Source organism: Gracilinanus agilis, chromosome 2 (genome assembly GCF_016433145.1).
Source record: "Gracilinanus agilis isolate LMUSP501 chromosome 2, AgileGrace, whole genome shotgun sequence".
NCBI lineage: Eukaryota > Metazoa > Chordata > Mammalia > Didelphimorphia > Didelphidae > Gracilinanus > Gracilinanus agilis.
Genome location: NC_058131.1, coordinates 285309506 through 285334359, shown reverse-complemented (window position 1 = coordinate 285334359; position 24854 = coordinate 285309506). Strand labels below are relative to the sequence as shown.

General features: G+C 38.0%; 1 protein-coding gene across 2 annotated transcripts in view; it reads left to right on the top strand.

The window, feature by feature from the left end:
• The window catches only part of STXBP1 (syntaxin binding protein 1), a 39700-nt gene extending 15621 nt beyond the window's left edge, over positions 1-24079 (top strand). Inside the window, exons 11-20 of one of the 2 annotated variants that reach the window (XM_044661364.1) lie at positions 2946-3006; positions 3899-3964; positions 4687-4767; positions 6710-6848; positions 7849-7958; positions 9011-9112; positions 11577-11662; positions 13743-13897; positions 15423-15546; positions 23871-23902. In XM_044661364.1, the coding sequence (XP_044517299.1) occupies positions 2946-3006; positions 3899-3964; positions 4687-4767; positions 6710-6848; positions 7849-7958; positions 9011-9112; positions 11577-11662; positions 13743-13897; positions 15423-15532 (910 nt within the window). In that variant the 3' untranslated portion in view covers positions 15533-15546; positions 23871-23902. Of the gene's footprint in view, positions 1-2945; positions 3007-3898; positions 3965-4686; positions 4768-6709; positions 6849-7848; positions 7959-9010; positions 9113-11576; positions 11663-13742; positions 13898-15422; positions 15547-23870 lie in introns of both variants that reach the window. The other variant, XM_044661363.1, reaches the window with a different exon arrangement.
• The last annotated feature ends 775 nt before the right edge of the window (positions 24080-24854 follow it).

Below are 24854 nucleotides of genomic sequence, written 5' to 3'. Positions count from 1 at the left end.
AAAAGCTGATATAGTGGCAGGGAAAAGACCAAGACTTAAACTCAGAAGATAATAATGTGAAAACAGCTACAAAGGAAGTCTCAGAGTAACATGTTAATTGAACCCAAACCCAAAAAGAATGGTGGAATTAAAGAAAGAGATGAATGGTTAGAGGAAAAATTGAGAAAAGAAATGAGAGTGATGTAAGAAAATTATAAAAAAATTAACAGCTTGGTAAAAGAAGCACCAAAAAATACTGAATAAAATAACATCTTAAAAACAGAATTGGACAAATGGAGAAATGTATAAATGTCAAAGAAGAAAATAATTTCTTCAAAATTAGAATTGAGCAAGTAGAAGTTAGTGACTCATGAGACATCTAGATACAATAAAACAAAATTAAAAGAATGAAAAAATAGAAGAAAATGTGAAATATCACATTGGAAAAACAATTGACCTGGAAAATAGTTTGAGGAGAGATAATGTGAGAAATATTGAACTACCAGAAAGCTATTTCAAAAAATTGTCAAGGAACACTGCCCAATATCTTAAAAGGTGAAATATGAAATCAAAAGAATCTACTGATATCTCCTGAAAGAGATTGCAAAATGAAAACTCCTGGGGATATTAGAATCAAATTCTAGAGCTCCCAGATCAAAGAGAAAATGCTTCAAGCAGTCAAAAAGAAACTATTCTGATATCATGGAGCCACAATCAGAATCACATTAGTTTAGAGACTTCCATGTTAAAGGAGATTTGAAATATGATATTCTAGAAGGCAAAGAAGCTAAGATTATAACCAAGAATAGCCTACCTAGCAAAAGTGAGTAAAATCTTTCAGGGGGAAAAATGTATTTTTAATGAAATCGAATACTTTCAAACATTCCTGATATAAAAAAATAAAAACCAAAGCTAAATAGAAAATTTGACATTCAACAGAAGCTGAAGTTTAATAAAGAAAACAAGAGAGAGTAATCATAAGCTTAGGTCTCAATGAAATCAATCTGTCTATATTCCTCTAAGATGATACATCTATCTGCTAAGAATTTTATCATTATTAGAACAATTAAAAGGAGTTTACATAGACAGAGGGCATGAATATGAATTGATTATGTTGGAATGATCTCTCAAAATAATGAAGGCATGATAAAGAGGGATGTACTAGGAGAAAGGGGAAGGGAGAGGCAGAATGGAGAAAATATGCTCACAAAAAAGAGGCGCATAAAGGAAGTGCTTTTATATGGAGGGGGAATGGAGGGTGTGGCAGGCAGTGCTTTAGCCTCACTCTTCTTGGAATTGATTCAAAAAGAGAAGAATATATATGCACACTAGGTTATGTATAGAAATGTAACTTACCCAATAGGGAAATAGAAAGGAAAGGGAATAAGAGAAAGTGAGGCAGAAGTGATAAAAGGGAGGACAGATTAAGGGAGGAAGTGGGTTAGAAGCAAAACAGACTTTGAGGGGAGACAGGGTGAAAGAGAGAAGAACAAGAAATAAGAAAATGGAGGGGAGATAAATACATAGCAAGTAATCATAATGGTGAATGTGAATGGGATGAGTTCACTCATAAAACAATATATTGGATTAGAATCCAGACCCCAATTCTATGCTGTTCACAAGAAATACATTTGAAACAGAAGGATACACACAGAGTTAAAGAGCTGGAGCAGACTCTATTATGTCTCATTTGAACTGAAAAGGCAGGAGTAGCAATTATTATCTCAGACAAAGCAAAAGCAAAAATAGACCTAATTAAAAGAGATAACTAGGGAAGTTGCCATGGACAATGAAGTAATATCAAAATATTTTAGAGCTAGTTTCTCTGATAAAGGCCTCATTTCTCAAATACATACTGAGTCTAGAACTGAGTCAAATGTATAAAAATAAAAGTCATTCCCCATTGATAATGGTCAAAGGATATTAACAGGCAGTTTTCAAAGGAAAAAAATCTAAGCTATTTCTGGTCATATGAAAACATGCTCTAAATCACTATAGAATCGAGAAAGGCAAATTAAAGCAATTCCGAGATACTACCTCACACCTATCAGAAATGACAAATGCTGGAAGGCATGAGAGAAAAAATAGGCATACTAATGAACAAGGAGTTGGTCCAACAATTCTGAAGAACAATTGGGAACTGTACCCATAAGGCTATACAACTGTCCATACATATCCTTTGAGCCAGCAGTACCACTACAAGGTCTGTATCCCAAAGAGATCAAAGAAAAAGGAAAAGGATTTGTCTGCACAGAAATATTCATACAGCTCTTTTTGTGGTGGCAAAGAATTCGAAATTGAGAGGATGCTCATCAAGTAGGGAATGACTGAATAAGTTGTAGCATATGATTATGATGGAGTACTATTGTGCTATGGGAAATGACAAAGGGGGAGTTTTAGAAAAATATGATGAGAGCTATATGAACTGATGCAAAGTGAAGTGTGAAAAACCAGGAGATCATTGTGCACAGTAACAGCAATGATGTTATGATGATCAGCTGTAAAAGACTTAGCTACTCTGATCAATACAATGACCCAAGACAATTCTAAAGGACTCATAATGAAAAAATGCTATCCATCTCCTGAGTGAGAATTGATGAAACTCTGAGTGCAAAATTATTTATATCATTTTCTCACTTGTTTATTTTTATTGCTTTTTTAAAAATATGGATAATATAGAAATGTTTTGCATGATTTCATATGTATTTTGCTTGCCTTCTTGGTGAGTAGGGGAGGAGGTGGGAGGGAATTTGGTACTCAAAATTTAAAAAGAAAAGAATGTTTTAAAAATATTTTTAAAAATAAAAAAAAAGAAGACTGGAAATGTGGGTAGGAGATGGGCATATATTAGGAAGAGTTTTGAATACCAATTAGAAGATTTTGTTATAAAGAAAAAGAGAGCATAATATTTTTATAGCAACCACATAGAAGCAGTCTGTAAAGTTTGGCTACCTTCTCTTTTCCAGAGAGGTCACCCGTTCTCTGAAAGATTTTTCTTCCAGCAAAAGAATGAACACAGGTGAAAAGGTAAATCTATCCCTAATGATCAAATGTCATTTAAATTAATCCCCAGGTTCCCTTTCTTGTAGATGAGTAAGAGAAGAGGATGATATAAAGGTACAGAATTAAGAAAATGTGGGTGAGAATTTCATCAATGTTAGGTCAAATATTTACTTTTGTTTATCTCTAGTTTTACTAATTTCTAAATTTAAGATCTAGATTGGCCACTCAATCTATGACTAAATTTAGATTACCCTGAAATCTTATATTTGCTACCTTGAATCATTATTCTGGGAATAATGGGAATAAAAAGGAAAAGCTCTTATGTCCTTGCCCAGGCAAATAAAATTAAATTCTTATGACCTAGGCCTTCTTACCACTTTTTAGCTAGTGGTTATATCAGTGGACAAACCTGTTGAATTCCTGAGAGTACTCATTTCTGTAGGGAATTGTGTGGGTTATAAGGGATTGAGAGTGGAACTAGGCTTTCATGCAAGCATTTATTAGTAAGTAATGAATAATAGTAAATGTTTGTTGTGTTATTTAATTGAATGATCCTATTAGGAATTTTCTTAAACATTAAAGCATAAATTTTATATCCTTATTTCTCATTTGGTACCAAATATTTCTGGACATTAGAGTTCTCTGAGCCCCTTCCTAAAGTTGACCACAGGATTTGACTATATGATTTTTCAGCTAAAAATAATACTCTCTTGTAGAATCTTGCCTTTGGTTGAATATTCTAAATTAAAATGTGTTGTGTCATAGAAATCACAAAATTTGGAAATAGGAAAGGACCTTATAGGCCCTCATCATATCTACCAGACAAGTGTTGTCCAGTATGATATTATAAAATGTTTTACAAGAATGGTATGTGATCTATTTGGAGATAAAACTCTGTGCTTTTGTTTTCTCCCAGACCACTATGAGAGACCTATCACAGATGCTGAAGAAGATGCCCCAATACCAGAAAGAACTTAGCAAGGTATAGTGATCTGTAACCCCAAAGTAGAATCAGCAGCAGAGCTGTTTTCCTTAGGAAACAACATTTCTCTGGTTTTCTGTTAGAAATGCATAGAACTTTTGGTTTTCATGGCTTTCTAGTAAGAGTTATTTAGGGAAGGGGCAGAGGTGTACAAAAGGTAGCCTGTGGTCTAGAGATCATGAAGTGGCCCCTGAAGCAGTTGTTGGTGATATTATTGTGTTTTTTCCCTTTTTCAGTTCTCTTTTTCTTTCTTAGTTCCTTTTTCTCCTCTATAGTGTGTTCTAGGCCTGCTGGTGGCAATCAGTGGCACTTCCAAACATTGCTTTGTCCTATCATAGTGTTAATCTAGCCAAAGAATTTGTTAATTTCTATGGTAGGGAGAATTCAGAGGAAGAGGAGATGATACCTATTTAATCTTAGTAATGAGTGTCTTAACTCTGAATGAACATGATTTATTTGGTTTTCCTTCCTGGTCCTTATTATAGCCATGATATGTTTATTTTCAGGCCTCAAGTTTCAGTTAGCATTTTGATGGTTCTCTCTGCTTCCATAAGCAAAGTTAGAAGATTAAATATGACATTTTTCTTTTGGAATGGGATACATATTTCCAGTTGAGAAGTTCTGTTTTCCTGTTTTCTTTAGCCTAAGTTTTTGAGGTCTTAGGATGTTTAGAGTCATTTACTTACATAGCATTGTCCATAGCATTGTATTCTCCTTTATAGTATTCGACTCATCTACACCTTGCTGAAGATTGTATGAAGCACTACCAAGGCACTGTGGATAAACTCTGCCGAGTTGAACAGGTAGGCCTTTCTCAGCCTCTGGTAAATCCTTTATCCTGTGCATTCATCTATGTGGGTCTTAATTTCTGATCTTCAACGTCCTGCAGAATCATGGGAAATAGACTAGCTGGTGTAGTCTCTACTCCCTGGATCCAGCACAGTTCCATTTTCAATGGTAGGACTCAAATTGGATTGGAATGCTGTGCTGTTTGGATATTGCATGTTTGATTCCTTTCAAAGCCACACTTAGCCAAATGTGTGAACTTAGCAAGCAGACTCTGATAGTGCTAGCCAAATTTCTTTTATGAATTCGGATTGCTTTTTCTTTCCATCAGAGCCTGACCAGCTCTTGAGGACTAGGAAAAAATCAGGGAGAAAGTAATCCACTAGCAAGGGACTGTGTGACCACTTGGACTAAGAATGAGATTTAGAGCTTACATTTCTAATTCTACCTCTGCCACCATTTTGATAACTATTTCTAATTTATTTTCTTCTTACAAAAAATTGGAATAACTTTATTGACCCATCTCTCAGCATGAATTATATGGAAAGATAGATATGATATTAAGTAATACCTAACCTAAATGCATTCAGTTTCTAAGGAATGGAATAATTAATTCAGTTTCTAAGGAATGGAATAACTAATTACATACTGTATAAATATGACATTATGAAATAATATCTATCTAACCTAAATCACTTTTCATTCCCAAGGAGGTGGTCATTGAGAACTTTCCAAATCCTCATGTATACTCCTCTTTCTAGATTCACAGATGAGAAATTGCTGAAGCTTGAATCACCTCTTGTAACATTTGCCATAATTTTCTAGGGTTCGTAGAATCCCAAAAATGCAGAATCCTAAAATTGAAAAGAACCTCAAAAGTCATCTTGTCTCATACTATGCAAAGAATGCATACTATGGTCAGAGGCAAGGATTGTACCTCTCAAGAGATTGCTGAGACTGCCTCACGGGGGGAAAGAAACAGAAAGATTTTGGGACAATGTTAATTCAGAAGGACATAGCATCTTTCAATCAGTTGCTGCCTTAGCATAATACCTACTGTATGTTAGGTTCTGGGGATACAAAGGCAAACTAAAATGAATCCTGCCTACCAGGAGTTTACATTCTATCAGGTGAGAAAATGTGTACATAAGTAAGTATATATAGAATAAATACAAGATACATTTTAGCGAGGGAGGGTCCTGGCAGCTGGAGGATCAAGAAAAGATTCATGTAGAAGATGTCACCTGAGCAGGATTCTAAGAATCTAAGATGAGGTGGAGGTTTATGCTAGGAATGGGGGAGGGGAAGCAGTTTTCAAGTTATTCTATTACCTTGGGACACACAAAACATGTACTCCAAAGGAACTTGACTGTCAGTGAAAAAAAAGTTGAAGATTCAGTAAAAACTAGAGGAATAGAAGCTTCACATACAAAGATATAAATCTCTCAGAACAAGAGATTTCACTCCAACATAAAGTCAAGCAATATTTAAGTTAATAGGAATGGCTACATCAAGACAAGTTTGGCAGCCTCAGCACCAACACGCACCTCAGCCACTTGTATAAAAGGGAGCATCTCTTTGTGCACAAAACCTCCATGGTTTCTGTGCCCTTTTTGGAAAGGGAGTTTTGTGAGGAAACTCAACTAAGATTGATAAAGCTGTTGCTAAGTGCCCTGGGACTCAACAAAGAGAGTGAAAGGTTTTGGCAACAATTAATCTAGCAAATAATTTTGGTTTTCTTATTGCCTTGGAAAGTAACAGTGTTCTTTCATGAGTTTTCTTCAAATCTCCCTAATTCTAGGGAAAAGATTATTTAATTGGAGTGTGATATTCTAAGACTAGTCACACCTACTTAAACACTATACCTTTACCAAAAGTTCATTCCTCTCCAAGGCCTTGTTATTGAAGTGTTCAAGCTCTGATTAAGAAAGGCACCATTAAGGTATATATTTTCTGTAGGACCTGGCAATGGGCACTGATGCTGAAGGAGAGAAGATCAAGGACCCCATGAGAGCTATTGTTCCTATTCTGTTGGATGCAAATGTCAGTACTTATGACAAGATCCGCATCATTCTTCTCTACATCTTCTTGAAAAATGGTAGGAGTTGTGGGGAGGAGGGGAACAGACAATTTCTAGGAAAAATAGAGAATAGAAAGTGGGGTCACCAGGGCATAGCAAGGAGGAAAGGAAATAGTCTAGCAGCTATGAAGGAGGAAAAGGAAACAGTAAGAAACAGACACTTTCTACCTTTTGGAAAAATATAGATTTGGCTGCCACTGAAGAGCTAAAACATACTTGATAATGTGAGTATATCAGGGCAGCTAGGTGGCACATTGGATAGAGTGCCAGGCTTGAAATTGGGAGAACCTGGGTTCAGATCTGGCCTTAAACACTTCCTAGTTATGAGACCCAGAGCAAGGAACTCAACCTTGTTTGCCTAGCCCTTGCCTCTTTGTCTTAGAGTCATAAGTAAGACAGAAAGTAAGAGTGAAAAAAAATTTGAGTATATATTAATGATAAAGGTGTTGTAGACATATGGATACTGGAGAAGAGTAAGAAAGTATAGATCAGGCCTAATATTTTTATCATTTTCATATGTACTAGGTATTTAATTTAAATCTCATATGCATTATATCTATACTTTCATACAATCATTTTTATTCACATTTGAGTATCCCTAATGTAGAATACAAGTACTAATAACAAAGCTGTCCTGCCTAGATTTAGACTGGTGTGTTGTATAGGAGAAAGAATTATTAAAATACTAGAGTTATATGGGAATGGTAAAAAATTATGGAGAGGTTAAAATAATGAGTATTCTTGTGATATTCTATACGTATTTAACCTAGTGTGTAGAATAAGGGGACTTGAGATTTAGACTCTTCTGTTTTGTAACCTTAGACACTTTGCTTTTAAATTGAATATGTTACTTTTTCCCCCTATTCTCCCCACAGGGAGTTTGTGAAAATAAAATGATTAATGTTTGTAAAAACCTTAGAAGTAAAAAGAAGTCTCATTTTTTAAAGTGTTGGATCATTCTATTATAAGTCACATTGGCTGTTCTTATGATTGGGTTTGGATCTTATGGTTCTTATAGGCATCACCGAAGAAAATCTGAACAAACTGATTCAGCATGCACAGATTCCTCCAGAGGACAGTGAAATCATCACCAATATGGCTCACCTGGGAGTGCCCATCATTACAGATGTAAGCTCCCTTCCTTTCAAATTCTTGGGGATTAATTTCCCCTACTGAGAGTAGCAGCAGTGAAGTTTTGTGACATGGCCAGTTTGAGGAAGACAGCTCACATTCAGGAGCATCTATAATGATATAAAACCTAAAAATTAGATTCAAGAAATTTTACTGTTGTCGATCCTGATGTTATTTCTCATCCTCTGAACTGCTGAAAATCCTTGACAGCAGCCTTAAGAGCATTTCCACAAAGAAGTCAGGGCTTCATAGGATTGTACTCTGGTAACCACTGAATCTTAAGGTTGAAGAGGACTTTCAAAAAAACTCCCCTATGAGCTTAACTTGTCAGACTTGCCTTTGATACATTTAAAGATATTTCTCTACACTGGCTAGTTCAGTTTGCTAGAGAACAGTACAAAAACAGAGTTACAAAAAAAGAAAATTGACCCCACAGTTACAGACTCCCCCCTGTCCTTGTCTCACTCCATGGTAAATGTTATGTGCTTTTAAGACAGTTGGCCAAGTATAGATGGCCCATGGCAGTCCAATTTCAACAGTAGAAAAAATAAGTGACAACATGGGCCCTATTGAGGATGAGTAATAGAGTCAGTAGACTCAAGAGTAATGGTCTCAGTAGTATAGTTATCTTTGTACGTAATGGGTAATATATTATTATTGGTTATCTACCTGTACATTTTAGAATGGCTTACAGTGTGATTTAGGTGTTTGACCTACATTTCTTATGGCTCACAGCTCTGAAGATATGATGGATAGCCGTCAGTCACCTTAGATTCAATAACATCTGGATGATTAGATGAAAACATCAGTTAGATTCCCTACAGGCTCCCAAGGAGGATAAATTTGGAACAATTCCCATTTAACAGTTCTGTCATGGAGGCTGATTGCCTTTAGAGGTCACTCACTGATAACTAGCAAAAAATGACCACCATAGTCTTTTGGTCCAAAGTCCAGAACACTATATCTTCCTCTGAGTTCCCTAATTCATCATAGAATCATTTGGGATCTAATTCAGAAGTGGGCCTCTGACTAAGAAACTGTGTTTTCAGTCCACTTTGCGTCGCAGAAGCAAGCCGGAGCGGAAGGAACGCATTAGTGAGCAGACCTACCAGCTTTCACGATGGACTCCAGTGATTAAAGACATTATGGAGGTCAGTGATAGGCTGCATGAGACATGACTTTTCTGTTGAGAGTACAGTTTTCTTTCCTTGCTTAATATTTGATGCAAGGTTATATACCCAATGACCATGAAGTCTTTTTCATAATAATTTAAATCCAAGGATACATGGACCTTTCATCTGATTCAAACCTAACCTACTCTTTTCTTAAAGAAGAGCACCCAAAATACTGCTATATGCTTGTTCACGAATTCCATGTCTGTTAGATATGTTATTTATGTGAACTTGTTTTAAAATCACAGGGACCCAACTAATGACATTTTTTAAAAGATCAGAAAAAACACTAATAATAAAGAAGTATGGAGTGAGAGATGTTTCATTTGTGCTTTGGTAGCTGATAATATTAATTCAACAGACATATAAGTTCCTATATTTGCAAGAAGCTATTTTAGGCATGAGAATTCATAGATGGAAAAAAAATACAGCCCTTGCTCCTTTTAGTCTTTAGGGATGGATCTTATATATACTTCAAAAAATATGGTACAGAAAAAAAAGGTACAGTTTGATTAAAGTCTTCTAAGAAAATTCACAGCAAGAGAGATCATTGCTACCAGGAATGATAAAGATGGAGCTATAGGAAGGACTTCATTTAGAATATGTCCAGTGAGCTAGGTAGGTCTTGAAGGAAGAGAAGGATTTTAACAGAAATGAAGGAAGAATGTGTTCTTGCTGTAATGGTCAAGTCTACACAAGGGCAGAGAAAGTGATGAAGGTATTAACCTACTAGTCAAGAAATCTTTCAAAGGACACAAAAGGAATCTGAAGTGTTAGATCTGGAAAGGAAAATGAGATGTTCTTTGGTTTGTTTTTTTTTAACCCCTTACCTTCTGTCTTAGAATTAATATTTAGTAAAGGCTAGGCATTTGGGGTTAAGTGACTTGTCCAGGTTCACACAACTAGGAAGTATCTGAATCCAGATTTGAACCCAAGTCCTCCTAACTCCAGGCCTGGTGTTCTGTCTGTGTAGTTGCCCCTCTCAGATGTTTTTTAATTTTATAGTTAAGGAATCTGAGGCCCAAAGAGGTGAGAAATGAAGTAACTTGTCAAGGTCACAGAAAAAGATAGAATCAGAGTAAGGACTAAAGAACCCAGGAGTTTCTAAAAACAGTATAAGCCTTAAGTGAATACACTTGCTCTAGTCAATATAATTTCACAATAATATCATTAATATTTTATAACCAGACCTCCCATTAAAGTCATAAAATCCTGCTATAACATCATTTGAACATCACTGCCCATTTATAATGTCATTCCTCTGAAGTTAACTGCCCCCAAAATGCTGTTTCTCCTAACTAGTTAATGATGTCAGATGAAGTATGCCAATAATAATTACTTCCATTTTAATAGAATTTTAAATTTTACAAAGTGATTTCCTCATAAGTTAGGCATATAGAATGAGTATTATGATTTTAGATAAGAGATCTTTATAGTACACTCTAATTAACATTTTTCCACCTCAAATTACCTTTAAACATATATGTATGTGTGCATAGTATATGAATATACATACACACACATAAATTCTCCAATAGAATATAACCTTCAGGGCCTCAATCATTTAATTTTTGTCTTTATATCCCAAGTGCCTAGCACAATGCTTTGACTCTAAGGGGTACTTAATATGAATATTTGTTAAAATGAATTAAATCTGGTGAGGTACCTGGATATTTTTTTAAATCCTGAACTAAAAGTAGAAGCAATTCATGTGAATGTCAAGTTATATTTTTGTGGCACACCTAGACCCTACTCATCTTTTTGTCTCTGCTGTCTTATCTCCCTTTTCAAATCTGTTTCATTAGTCAGCTTCCCTTCTCCTAAACCACCATACTGAGTTTGTATATGTGCCATGACTTTTAGAAGATGTAGGCAGCAAGGAGGAGAAACCAGGAGTTGGGCAGTCTTTCCACTTAGATAATTCATTTCCTAGAAACTCTTGGGACATGAAGCTTTCCATGCATGAGTAGCCCTTCATCTGCTCTGTTCTTTCAGAAGAACCTGCTGAGGTTTCCTGGATTGAGTATTTTACTTATGGAAATTGTTTCTTCCTCCATTCTCTCCTAGGGATACCTCTTCCTTTCTTCCCTTCCCTTTTCCCTTCCCTTCTATTTCTTCTAACCTTATAGAGAAAGCAAAAGAAGAATAGAGGCAAAAAAAAAAGAAAAATATTGAGGCATCTTAGGGAAAAATAAGAAAATCCATGCTTTTCATTTCTACACATGAAAAGAAAACATCAGCATAAACTCTGCAAGGATTGCCACAGACCTGGCCTTGACAAATGCCATAAAGAGACCATTCAGTAGATCTGCATATACATGTATGTGTGTGTGTGTATATATACACACACAGACATAGATATAGTATATATGTGTTTATATACCTACTTAAAATACAAAAAATCCAGGTTGAATAAACTGATTTCTCTCTGTTCTCTTTCTAGGACACTATTGATGATAAACTTGATACCAAGCACTATCCCTATATCTCTACACGCTCATCAGCTTCTTTCAGTACCACTGCTGTCAGGTATGTAAAAACACCTGAGGGAAGAAGTAGTGGGGGGGGGAAAATGTGTCCATTCCTAGCAAGATTTCATCTATATAATCATTCTGTTGTTAAGGTTTGAAAAATCATACATTGTCATCTGCATGGAGTCCTTTTCCCATGATTTTCTTCTTGAAATACATAAGCGTTAATAAATATGTAGATGATTCAACTATATTGGTCTTTGGGCATGGTTGGGAAGTCACTGGAAGGTGATAGAGATATAAAAAAGCACCAATAAAAACATTTCCTCAAAATAAATAAATAAATAAATAAACATATGTGTGTGTGTGTGTGTGTGTGTTTGTATGACTTGTGACATAGAGGCAGTGTGGTGTATAGTGGATAGACAGCTGGCACTGAAGTCAGACAGATCTGATCAGGTTCAAGATCTGCTTCTGAGACCTACTAGCCCTGTGTACATGGGTAAGTTAACCATAGTGCTTAAGCTACTCTCTTAAGACTACACATTGCAAAGAGGGTGCCACCCTGCCTGGTTAAAAGAGTGTCTTTTTCAAGGAGTTCTCTGTGTAAAATCATGGGTCCATTCCCTATCTATGTTCTTGCTAGGTTTGTGTCCTCGCGACTTCTATTCACTAACTAGTGTTTAGTGCTCAACTATCAATGTAACAAGGAGCCAATTATTTAGGTTCTTGTGACTTTTCACAGCAGAGTGTATAATCTACTCTTCCATAACCCTTTCTATGTATATTTTTACTAGTTCTGATTTCCATTTGGTTTCCTTTGCCTTTTTAATCTCTGGGTCCTAAAAGCATATTTATCTTTCCCGAGAGAAGCTGTCTTTGGACAGCTCTGTAGTAGCTGTTTCTTTTTTTTTTTTCCCTGTTATTATAATAGCCTCAGTTGTTTCTAGAGAAGAATCAAGATGAGTAGACAACCCTGGCTAGGCCACCTTGTTAATCACTTCCTATCATATTTACCTCCTTTTTTCTCTTTCTCTCCTTTTCCCTTGTCTTTGCTTTCTTCACCTCTCTCCTTTCTTCTCTATTATCTTTTTCCCATTCTGTCAGCACCAGGCCTTTACATGGTAACTGAAAGCATTGCTTAACCTTTCCAGTATTGTTTTACATGACAAAGGTTTCCTGCTTCTCTATTAGCCAGACCTCAAGCAGTATAACAACTAAGTTAGACTGATTACAGCCCCAAAGCACAATTATATGACAAGAAGAGGGCAAGCTAGCAGTACAGGGAGCAATTTAGATATCTGTAGCAGCCCAGCCAGAACATTGGTGGAAGAATGATGGAAGAAACATTACTGGGATGTTAGATTTGGTGATTATTGCTTTCAAATGCCCAAAGATGTCCAGGCAAGCAACATCTAGAGTAGGGGTCGGCAACCTTTTTGGCTGTGAGAGCCATAAACGCCACATTTTTTAAAATGTAATTTCATGAGAGCCATACAGTGCTCACAGTGCGCTCCTGTAACAGCGCCTGAAAAAAAATTTGACTTTATGGCTGCTGCAGAAAGAGCCATGTCTGGCCCTCAAAAGAGCCAGATATGGCTTGAGAGCCATACGTTGCCAACCCGTGATCTAGACTTAAAATAATGCAACATTTAGACTTAAAACAATCAACTTGGTATCAAAACCTTTCAATTCCAGTGAATCTCTTCCTTCTGTTTGGGGCATAAAGAAGGTTTTGTTGAATATAATTCTAGAAAAAGGATAATGGCAGATCAACTCCTGGGACACCATGTTCATTTTTTTAAACCCTTACCTTCTGTATTACTATGTATTGATTCTAAGGCAGAAAAGCAGTTAAAGCTAGGCAATGGGGGTTAAGTGACTTGCCCAGGGTCACACTGCTAGGAAGTGTCTGAATCCAGATTGAACCTAGGATCTCACATCTCCAAGCCTGGTTCTCTATCCACCATGCCACCTAGTTGCCCCGGACCATGTTAATTCCTGTAGTTTACAGCTATGGGATACATTTGTGACTTAATCATTTTTTCTTATTGTTCTGTCTCCTTTGGAAACTGTGTGTCTGGGTGCATGCAAATACATATATGTACGTACACATTTGTCTCTCCTTTCCCATCTAGTGCCCGTTATGGACACTGGCACAAGAACAAGGCCCCTGGTGAGTACAGAACTGGTCCTCGCCTCATCATTTTCATCCTTGGGGGTGTGAGCTTGAACGAGATGCGATGTGCTTATGAAGTGACACAAGCCAATGGAAAGTGGGAGGTGCTAATAGGTGAGTAGGATAGCATTTTCACTGGGAAGGGGGCATTTCCATAGCAATCTCTGACATCATCTCATGTTTGTGTGTTTCACTCAGCCTCGACTTCCCCAGTTCCCCTACAAAATTTGATTTCAAGAAGACAGTATGTGAAAGATGGTTTGGGGAGAGTGCAAGGGTTCCTTTGCCTCCATAATGCCTATTATCTTTCCTCATTACCCTGAAATAAGAGGAAATATCTTATGCTATGGAAGCAATTGTTAAAGATGGGATGTGCAGCTTTATTGCTTGGCTGCTAAGGGTTTCCCTTAGGCTATATCATTCTAAATTAGCGTGAGGTATAACAAGCCTCTTTCCTGTTCCATAAATTTCCATATCTATTGTAGAGAAGCACGAGGTTGGCTTCTTCACCACTGTCCCTCAACTCCTCTTCCTATTGGTTTTTCCGGAATCAGAGGGAAGAGAAGTCCTTTGCCAAAGGCCAAATATAAATAAATAAATAAATCCCATAGACTTTCAGGAGCTCTTGTAATCTCTTAGAGCTGTTCAGCAATAGAACAGTAAGTTGGGGGAACTCATTTTCTTACCAAAATGAAATGGAATTTACTCTGGATATGTTCAGTAGCAGCCAATTTCATTGGCAGATACTAACTAAAACTACTTTTTCCTTTCCCCTGAGGCCATCCAGCACCTGTTAGGAGCAAAATCTATTGGAATGTAGCATCAGGCAGTATTCTAAATATGTTAGAGATAGAAGTATGCAAGTTCTGATAGTCACATTTATATGAATAGTATTTAACTAAAATAGGAAAGATCACGTTGCGTTTCTGTACCCAGATAATTGAGTTCAAGTGTTAATCGGACTGCTAGAGCAAGCCAGCTCACCTGTAAATTGCCTCTTTGGGGTCTGACAAAGCTGCTATTGATTATCTCTAAGGGTGCCTCATTTTACATGATAGGAAAACTCAGCTGCTTGTCATTCTTTTAAAATAGACTATATGCCTCCCTTTCCTCTCTCCTAATCTCTCTAAAGCTTCATTTGTCTGATCGGCCATTTCTCACTGAAGTTTGTTTTTAGATTGTGTAAATGTCCTCATTGATATGTAGTATCTAATAATAACATGCTCTTAATTCTGTTGTATTAATTGTTGCATGAGTGTCCTTTGAAGATAACCCAAATAATGTTCCTTTGGACAGAAGCTGTTTTCTGCTGGGCCTTTATTTTAAATTCTTCTCCTTGCTCCAGAATCACTTGAAATTATCCACTTGGGAGTTGGGATCTCAGCTTGACCAAGCCAATTTCTGGAGAGGCCTAGCATGGACAGCAGAAGGTCCTCTGTATGAGCTCACCTCTTAATGCATGCTAGATCATTCTCTTAGATGTTCGTATCATCTTTGTGTGTGTGTGTGTGTGTGTGTGTGTGTGTGTGTCTCTTGCTTTCTTCACACATCATCAGCTACATAAAATATAGGCCTAAGTTGGCATGTTCCTTTAACGTACTTCTGTTCAAGCAGTCAGCTGGCCTCTGTTCTCCCACAGGTTCTACTCACATTCTCACTCCCACCAAATTTCTCATGGACCTGAGACACCCCGACTTCAGGGAGTCCACTAGGGTATCTTTTGAGGATCAGGCTCCAACAATGGAGTGAGAGCCAGAAACAAAGTAAAAGCAGCTTATTAAAGAAAAGAAACTCTTCTATTCTGAAGGGTTTTCTTTGATTATTCCGTCACTCTTTTTCTTTTCTTTTTTCCTTTTTAGTTTATTTTTTATTTGATTTTTTTTAACTAGAAAATGCTTGCAGTCTTAATACCGATTGAAAATGTGTCCATTGCTGCCTTCATGAACCCCCATTATGAAATTCTCTCTGGGCCCAATCTTGCCAACATCCTCACACCTTGTTACCTGCTGCTCAGTTAGAAAGCTGAAGACCACTGACTGTTAATTTGAAAATTAACTGATTTGAATTGCAGTGCTTTTAGGGGAGATGAGAGTTAAAAGAGCAATTGAGTCAAAATGCCTTAGCCTCAAAGTCCAGGGTTGGGTTTATGGGGATTGGGCAGGCTTCTGAAGAATCAATAAACTCTTGGATATGACATGAATATGAGTTTAAGATGAGGTTAATTATTCTGGAGAAAGTTCAGCCTATATACCAATGGAAATGGATGTTTGGATTACTAGACAAAAAATAAGTTAGACCTGTACAGGACTGGTGAATTTGTTGGAGTTAAAAAGAATTGTAGTAAAACCCAGGTGATTGACAGTTGGTACATGTAAATCTTATTTTCTTGTAAGAGATAGTTATCACAAAGGATAGTTTCTAAGGACAAGTACCTGGGGTCATAGCCACTGTGCACTGTACCAATCCTGAGTAATGAATAGAATGATTTCTCATTTTGTAATGTTCTTCTAGGAAAGGAGTAATTTTATAATCATTTAATTTATCAATATGTATTCCATTTTCTTTTTCTATTGTATAAAATATTTTAATAACCTCTGGAGATTTTAAGATCTTACAGTCAGTTTTTCTTTTGGCTTTACATACTATTCTCAAAAATATTTCCCTCTTTCCCACATTATCCTAGATGAACAACCAACTCATGGTTATTTAAAAGCATATCGTTGATTTGGCAGATAATCCAGATTCTTTATTTTTTCCTTTTCCTTGTTATTTCATTGTTCACTGGAATACGGAAGGGGACATATTTGAAAATGAAATATGTATTATTGCTTAGTATCTATAATAAAACATTTAGCTTGGGAGGAGACTGAGTATTTTCTCTATTTCAATTGTCTCTACTTTCCCCACTTTCCATTAATAGGAATAATTGAGAGTTGAATAGAACTTTGTTTCCCAAATCCTAAAGGATGAAAGAATTATGCAACAGCCCTGGGTAGAGGTCCAGTCAGAATGCAAAGATTTAGATTGCTTTTCGGACAGTCTGATCTGGGCTAACACATTTAATACCATTAAGACTCTCCCCCCACCTTCAACTCCCCAGATTGAAATTGCCTGGAACACTAAATGAAGAATTATATTCTTAAACCTATCTCATTCCATTCAGTCAGTAAGCATTTCTTAAGCACCTACTGTGTTCCAGGCACTGTGCTAAGCACTGGGAAAACAAGGAAAGGCAAAAGGCAGTCTGTTCCCAGGAAGCACAGTCTATTAGGGGAAACAGGACACAAACAACCAAGTAAATGAGATGGATCCAGGAGACATCAGAAATGACCAACAGAGTGAAGGCATTGGATTTAAGGGGAACATGGAAAGGTTTCCTTTAGAAAGTGAGATATAACCTAGGACCTGAAGAAAGCCAGGAAAGCCAGGGGGCAGAGATGAGGAAAGAGAACATCCCACGCATGGAGCACAGCCCCTGAATAGGCCTAGAATGCAGAGATGAAATTTCTTGTTCAAGGAACCATAAGGAGACCAGTGTCTCTGGATCAAAGATTGTGTGTGTGTGTATAGGAGGGCAGGTTACAAAGAACTTTGAACCTCAAATAAAAGATATGGTATTTGGTCTTGGAGACGCTAGGGAGCCAGTAGAGTTTATTGATAGGGGGAGAGGAAGGTGACATGGTAAGATCATCTTAACAGTTGAATGGAGGCTGAATTGGAGTGGAGAGAGAGTTGAGGCAGGCAGGACCCTTCTGCCAAGTAGGCTACTGCAGTGTTCCAGGCTTGAAGGGCTGTGCTAGAGTCAGGGCAGTGTTCCAGGAGAGAAGGGACCTTATTCAAGAGATGTTACAAAAGTGAAATGGATAGGTCTTGACAATGACTTGGAGATGGGGTGTGTGTGAAAAAATGATTTTAAAGAATGGATTAAAACTAAAGAATGCAAAAACAATGATTCCATGATTTTGTTTAGTCAACATTTTCAGTTGTATGTGTCTCTTCCTGACCCCATTTTGGGTTTTCTTGGCCAAGATAATGGAATGGTTTGCTCTTTTCTTCCCCAGCTCATGACAGATGAGGAACCTGAGGCAAACAATATTAAGTGACTTGCCTAGGGTTACACAGCTACTAAGCAGGCCAGATTTGAACTCAGGAAGATGAGTCTTCCTGACTCTAGGCCCAGTGCTCTATCCACCGTACCACCTATTTGCACAGTATTTTAAAAACTTTTAAAATACTTCCTTTGTTCTCTAGCCACACATGAAATTAATGGTCTCTCATACTGCCTTCCTTCCACTGGGGGCTAAGGGTTTAGCTCTGACTTTTGTGACCCCAGACAAGTTGTTACACTCCTCTGCAACTTCATATCCTCACTATAAGGTGAGGCAGTTTAATTAGGTGACCTCTAAAGCCCATTTCAACTCTACATTCTTGTGACCCTGTGGGGAGTAGTTTGTTATGCTGGAATGTAGCATGTAAGAAGTTAAGTAGCTTTAGTAAACCCTAAGCTCTCTTCAGCATTAGGGTAGTGAGTGCCAGGAGTGGTGGTCTTTGAGTCAGGAAACTTGGAGGCTCTACTTGTTTCTGCTACTGATTTGCAGTGTCTTCTTAGGCAAGGCAACGCATCTCTGGATCTCAGTGGCCTTGTCTGTAAAATATAGGGGCTGAGCTAAATGACCTCTGAGGTGCCTCCCACCTGTAATCAGTTAGAATCCTAACATGCTGTAATTTAGTTGTATCAAACTCGAAGCGAAAATGGGGCCACTGCTGTACATAAGGATCCCTGCAGGATGCATACTGACTTAAGAAACAACATATTACCATTATCTCCATTCTGTTCAATTTTATTTATTTTCTTAAATATACCCCAGTTATACCAGATTATAATTCAGATAGTGCTCAAGAATATTGTGGTCCAAGGGTCACGTGCCTTTTCTCTTCCTTTCATTCATTCATGTAGGCATATAGGACCTGGTACTTACCATAACATTCCATTTGCCATACTCGTTTTCCAGTGAACTTCAGGGAATGGTTGTTCCCCAGCTAGATAACATTAGAGGACTGCTGCCAGTGTGTTTATTTATAAAGAGATCTCTACTATATGTCTAGGCTGTCCAAAAGAGGGATAGTTCCACTTCCAGTTCCTAGTCTGTTTCTCATTTGTCCTGGGAAAAGTTTGCAGGTCTCTGAGACCACAGACAGTGGGGAAATAGGTTATTATGATCCTGAAAAACAGGGATGGTCATGCTATTCCTAGCTGACTGGTCACTAAGTATCTTAATTTTTCTTTCCTGCAGTAGGTTTGAAAATAAGAGCAATTATTTTAAGTCTAGATTATAGAAGTACATTGATGAGTCCTTAATCAGGGATATATAGTATGCAGATGGCAGGTAGGTGGATAGCATTTGCTGCAAGTCGTATTTTAAGATTTTGGGGGTGGTGAGTGTTGGAAAGAAGCTGCTCTTTATAGCTGTGTTGAATAATTTGTAGGATTAAAGAAATTCTTATCATCAGAGCTCCTAAATTTTTGAGAACTGAATTTTGGAAGATTGGCACAAGATGTGAAAATTCGGAGATTCTTAATAGTGATTTATTATGGATTCTCTTGGGATAGGATTTCCCATCTTAGAAGGAGCTTTCCATTTGCAAAGTTGATCTTTTTTGCCAAACAGTCTTCAGAGATCTATAGCTGCTGCCCCAAAAACAAATGAGGAAAATTTGTATACTCTGCTTCTAAAATGATTTTGGGGACAATGATAGAGAAAGCATTGAACTTTGGAAAACATGAATTTCTATCACTAATTGGCTCAGGAAGTGTTTTAATCTCATATGCCCTTTTCTTATATTTGGTTGTTCTGGTTCCCAGGAATTAGACTAAAGCTTAATTTGTCTATTTCTCCTCCTAAACTCTTATTAAAGTTATGTAGAGGTAGAAAAGATAAAGTTTATAATGAATGAACATCAACTCACAAATGGGACAGGCATTGTATATAAGACTGAGAAAAAGTGTCTAGTATCTGTTATTTCTTTTCCTTGTTCTTCTGTAGTCAGCCCTGGCTTAGCCTTTATCTTTGTTAATGGTAGAGTCAGCTTGGATGCTTGAATGCGTAAGTAATAGCTGAACCTCATTTCATTTCCACTAAATATCTTACCAGAACTTCTCACAAGTCAAGAAAAGATTTGATATTATCCTGTACCCTATGAACTCTATCATGAAGAGTTTTATGTCTCATGAAAAGGCCAAGAGGTGATTAGAGGGAGACAGCTAGGAAGCACAATGGATAGAACACGCACTAGGCTTGGAGTTGAGAGGACCTTTGTTCAAATCTGGCCTCAGACCACTTCCTAGCAGTGTGACCCTGGGCCAGTCACTTAACCCTGAATGTCTAGCCCTTGCCACTCTTCTGTCTTAGAATTGTTACTAATACAGAAAATAAGGGTTAAAAAAAAGGGGTGTCTAAAGGCAGAATTAGGAGAATCAAGGGGTTTAGATAATCTCAAAATCATCCTCATTAAACTAGCAATTTGAAAAATGCAATATTTTGGTTGGATTTGTGTATATGTTTTAAAAAGCATTTTGTAATATTTCTATCCTTGGGATAAGTTGTTTAATTTTTTTTTCAATAAAAGGCATATTGGAGCCTGAAATCTGAATTCAGGAGCTACCATTTGCAAACATTTCCCAGCTTTTGGAATGAATGTAAGCATACTGCCTGGAAAGGAATAATTGAAAAGTAAAGTTCTGTGGGTGTTGCACTTATATCTTAAGCCCAGCATTTTTAGAACATTTAAAGACATTCAGATTTGTTTTAGGACATAAATGGAATGAATTTGGTGGGTGTAGACCTAGTTTTTGTTTATCTCTGTCCTCTAATAGGACAGAGAGTGTAGTCTTCTAATAATTTTAGACAGACATTATCCTAAAATCAGGAGAGTGACTTTAGTGTTTGAGCTATGGTATAGGTCAGCTTTGGCAAAATATTGGCATGCATGCTGAGCTGGCACAGGGGGAGCTGTTCTGTTCCCCCTCTTCCCGGTGCTTGAGGATATTTTTTGTATGTCTTGCCCTTCTGTCCAGCTGCCCAAAGTGAGTACTTCCTCCCTCTGCTCTCTGGGGTAATGTGGGGGACTCACAGACAGCTTGAAGTTACAGTTTGGGCAAGTGAACTTGAAAACCTTTGCCAACACTGGTATAGGGAATCCTAAAACATGAATTAAAATCTCAACATTACTATTTATATAGCATCTCCCTGGGCTTCAGTTTCCTCAGTCCACAAAAAGGAGATAATATTTTTACTTCCTACCTCATGGGAATATTGTGAGGATCAAATAGGAGAGTGTATACAAAGTGTTTTATAAACCATTAATAGACATTACTTACTGTATTCTAGAGGACATTGATAGGGTCACTTCTGAACTGAGAATTAGATGGCATAGGAGAATTAAGGAACATTTACCCATTGAGGCAAGAGTTCACATTGATCTGTCATGTAGAGAGACAGGATCATGTAGTTTGAGTGCATCCATAAATACAGAAGTTTTTCAGCAAATGAGATGTTTATATAGGAGTATTTAATAACTTATTTGACTAGAGGTTGATCCTGTTCCCCTAATAGCAGTTTCAGTTATAAACTTAGATTGTAAAACAAGAATGAGTCATTCATAATGTGATTGTGTAATGAACACCTATCATAACAAATTCTTTATTAAACCCAATCCACATTTAGGAGTTTTACACCTAACTACTATGTGACGTAGATTAATTTGAAAGTAACTGGTAAAGAAGACATCCAGGTAGGTTAAAGGCATTTGTCTAACACATTTCCATTCTTGGGACAGATTCCTCCTGGTTATTTAACTTTCATGCAGGGATAGGTAAAGCTAGGAACTCTGGCTAGGCAAAGGGCTTCACTTTCAGTCAACACCTAGTACTAGAAAAATCTGAACTTAGGAACCTCTAGCTTCTGTATTTATGAATCAACAGTGATGGAGAAAAGTAGGCAGGCAGATTTCCCGCTCCTTACAAATTCTGCCTTTCAGTTAGAAATTCCCTCTAAATTGTTTTTCTTCCTGCTAAGTAAAGTGGTTCTTTGGTAAAATGATTGTAGAATTATATATATATTCGACTTTAAAAAAATGTACATTGAGGAAGGGGCAAGCTAGGTGGCTCAATGAATAGAGAGCTAGACCTGGAGTCAGGAGGACCTGGGTTCAAATCTTGCCTTAGATACTTCCTAGCTGTAATCTCATTTGCCTAGCACTTGCCCCTCTTCTTAGAATTGATACTAAGACAGAAAATAAGGGCAAAAAAAAAATACATTGACTTCATTAGGCTAGGAATTGTTAGGCTCATGTTTGAGTAAAAACAGGTCATGACTGTTAAGTGTTTTTCAAACTTTAAGTTTCTTGAATGGCAGTTATTATTTCTAGCCTCAGAACTGCCACTAGTTCATGGTGTAACCTTGAACAAATCACTTAAACTCTTTTTCTCATGTCTCTATCTATAAAATAAGGATCACAATAGCTGCCTCTCCATATGCCTCTGGATCATATACATGAAAGCACTTTGGAAGAAAGAACTCTCTAAAAATGTCTGGTGGCATTTCTGAAGCTGATACGTTCAGGTTAGGTGTCTCAGATTTGTAGAGTAGTGAGTCAGCTCTGTAGCATAGGAGCAATCTGTGTCTTGAGCAGAGTGTGTTTTTTAGTCTGTCTTTCTTGGAAGTAGCAAGGTTTGGTACAGAGAACAAGGCCTGGATGTTTAAACTGATGTGCCACAGACCTGAGAGAGGCTCCTATTGAGAATTTATTATGCAGGTTTTCTTCTCTGCCTCTTCCCATTCCCAATATAGCCTTTCTTCTGCAACATCTCCCTTCCCCACCCCCCACTCCCATCCCCAATAATCTCTGAGCCAGTCCCTAGACTAGCCTGGGAGGGAGAAGGTTTCTAGCCTGAGGCACTTCTGCTCTGTCCCAGTTGCAGGACAACTCTGTGAGTGACAGGCAAAGGCATAGGGACCCATGATTGTACTAAAGAACTCCTTTGCCAATTCCTGGGGGTAAATCTGGCTTCCAGGAGCTTTCTCTCCCTCCTTCCACCTGCGATTGCCCCTTTTCTTTCCCCATGTCTCTTGGGAGGCACATTTTCAAGTACGGACAGCTTTCGTTTCCTTCTCTCCCACCCGGAATATCTTTCTTTGAAGCCCACTGCTGCATGCATGCAGTCCTCATGCTCCACACACCACTCTGCTGCTCGCAATCACTCTTCTTCTGTTTGGTCCATGTCCAAACCACACAATCCATGCATCTTATTTTAACTTCACTTAGATTGCTTGCTCTCTCTCTCTCTCTCTCTCTCTCTCTCTCTCTGTCTCTCTCTCTCTCTCTCTCTCTCTCCTTATTAAAAAAGGCCTTCATTTTTTAATTTATTTTTTTTTGCAGTAGAAGTATATATAATTCCATTAGGCTTAAATTTTTGCAAGCATTTCCAATCTCTAACAATGCGCGGTATCTTCAAGGTAAGACCTCAGGTACTCAAGCTCCCCTCCCCTGCACACCTGAGGTCCCACCAACATTTCCATAGTGGCACCTAGAATTTGGATCCCAGAGAGCACCCCCACCTCCATCCCAGGGTCTCACATTTGACAGCCTCTTCTCCCAATTCCACCACTATCACCCTTTCCCATGGAGTATCTGCTATTTCTGCAAAGAAACTTAACACCCTCCATTCTGGCTTCACTGTGGTGTTCAGAAGAGGAATTGCCAGTCATTGTTTCCCAAAGTCAAAGATAATATATATGGAGCAACTTAATGGAAACAAGCTCTACTCCTAGGTGTGGTCCCAATTTCTGCCTGAACTAAGGAGTTCTTTTTTTTTTCTTTCTCCCACAAATATTTTGACACTGCCCCTAACCAGATCCCTCTGAGCCTTTGGGTCATCAAAACCAGGGTGGGGGTGGGGGTGGAAAAGCTGCCCGTGCCCCTTAGCTGGCAGGTTTAGGTATCTAGAAATGAAGAGCAGAAAGATATCTGAAGGCCAGGGCCTTCCTTGGAAGACTCACTTTGTTTTTCTTTCCTCTGCCCTTCCTAGGAGCCACACACATCCTAACCCCACAGAAACTGCTGGACACCCTGAAGAAGCTGAATAAAACAGATGAAGAAATCGCCAGTTAAAAAACCAAACCACCCCTCCAAAAAGTGAATAATCTCCATGGCTCTTGGCAGCTTCCTATGGCTGGTCTTAGATGTTACTTTGCAGTACCCATTCTCATCTTCCATCAATCCCCACTGCACGCCCTGACTTTCCCTCTTTGGTCTTGTGTTTAATGAAGCCTTCTTCTTGTTTAAAACAAAGGGAAATAATGCATTGTGTTTATATAAAAGAGAGGGAGCATAGGGAGAAATTCATTTTCAAGTGATGCACTGCTAATGAGATTTTCAGACTGTAATGACTGGACACCTCCTCCCTCTTCCTCCATTATGTATGGCATTGTGACCTTCTGCTAACCCCAGTGCAACATGAATGCTTGATGTGGAAACTGCTTGAAAACAGATAGGTAGAAATTTGGTTTTTTAAATTCCTTTTCATTTTTTCCTGGGGGTGGGGGTGGATGCAGGTAGAATTGTTCCCATTCTTATTGGGCATTTTTTCTCATAGTAGAGTTTTCTGTGTTCTTGGAATATGTTAAAATGCAGATTGGTACTTTGTCCCGCCTCCCCCCCCCCCAGTCCCCCATCCCCCATTGTCTCTTTTGATCCAGTTGTACCTGGAAGTAGAAATCAGGTGACATCTAGTTGGTCTTATGGAGAACGTGACCCTTGCCTTTGCCCAGCACCTGATTGATGTCTCCCAAGGGTACAGCTGCAGTCTCAGGGTAGGGCTGTCACACCAGACAGTATCTCTTCCTGCCTAGAAGGGAAGATGACCTTGGTGTGGCCACATCTGTCCTCTGATGCCCTGCACCACTTACACAGTGCTGTGTAAACTGAAGGGAGGGGTGTCACTCTCATTGACACTTCATATCTACTTAAAAAGGAAATCTGTTTTCTTAGAATTTTAAATATACAAATCAGA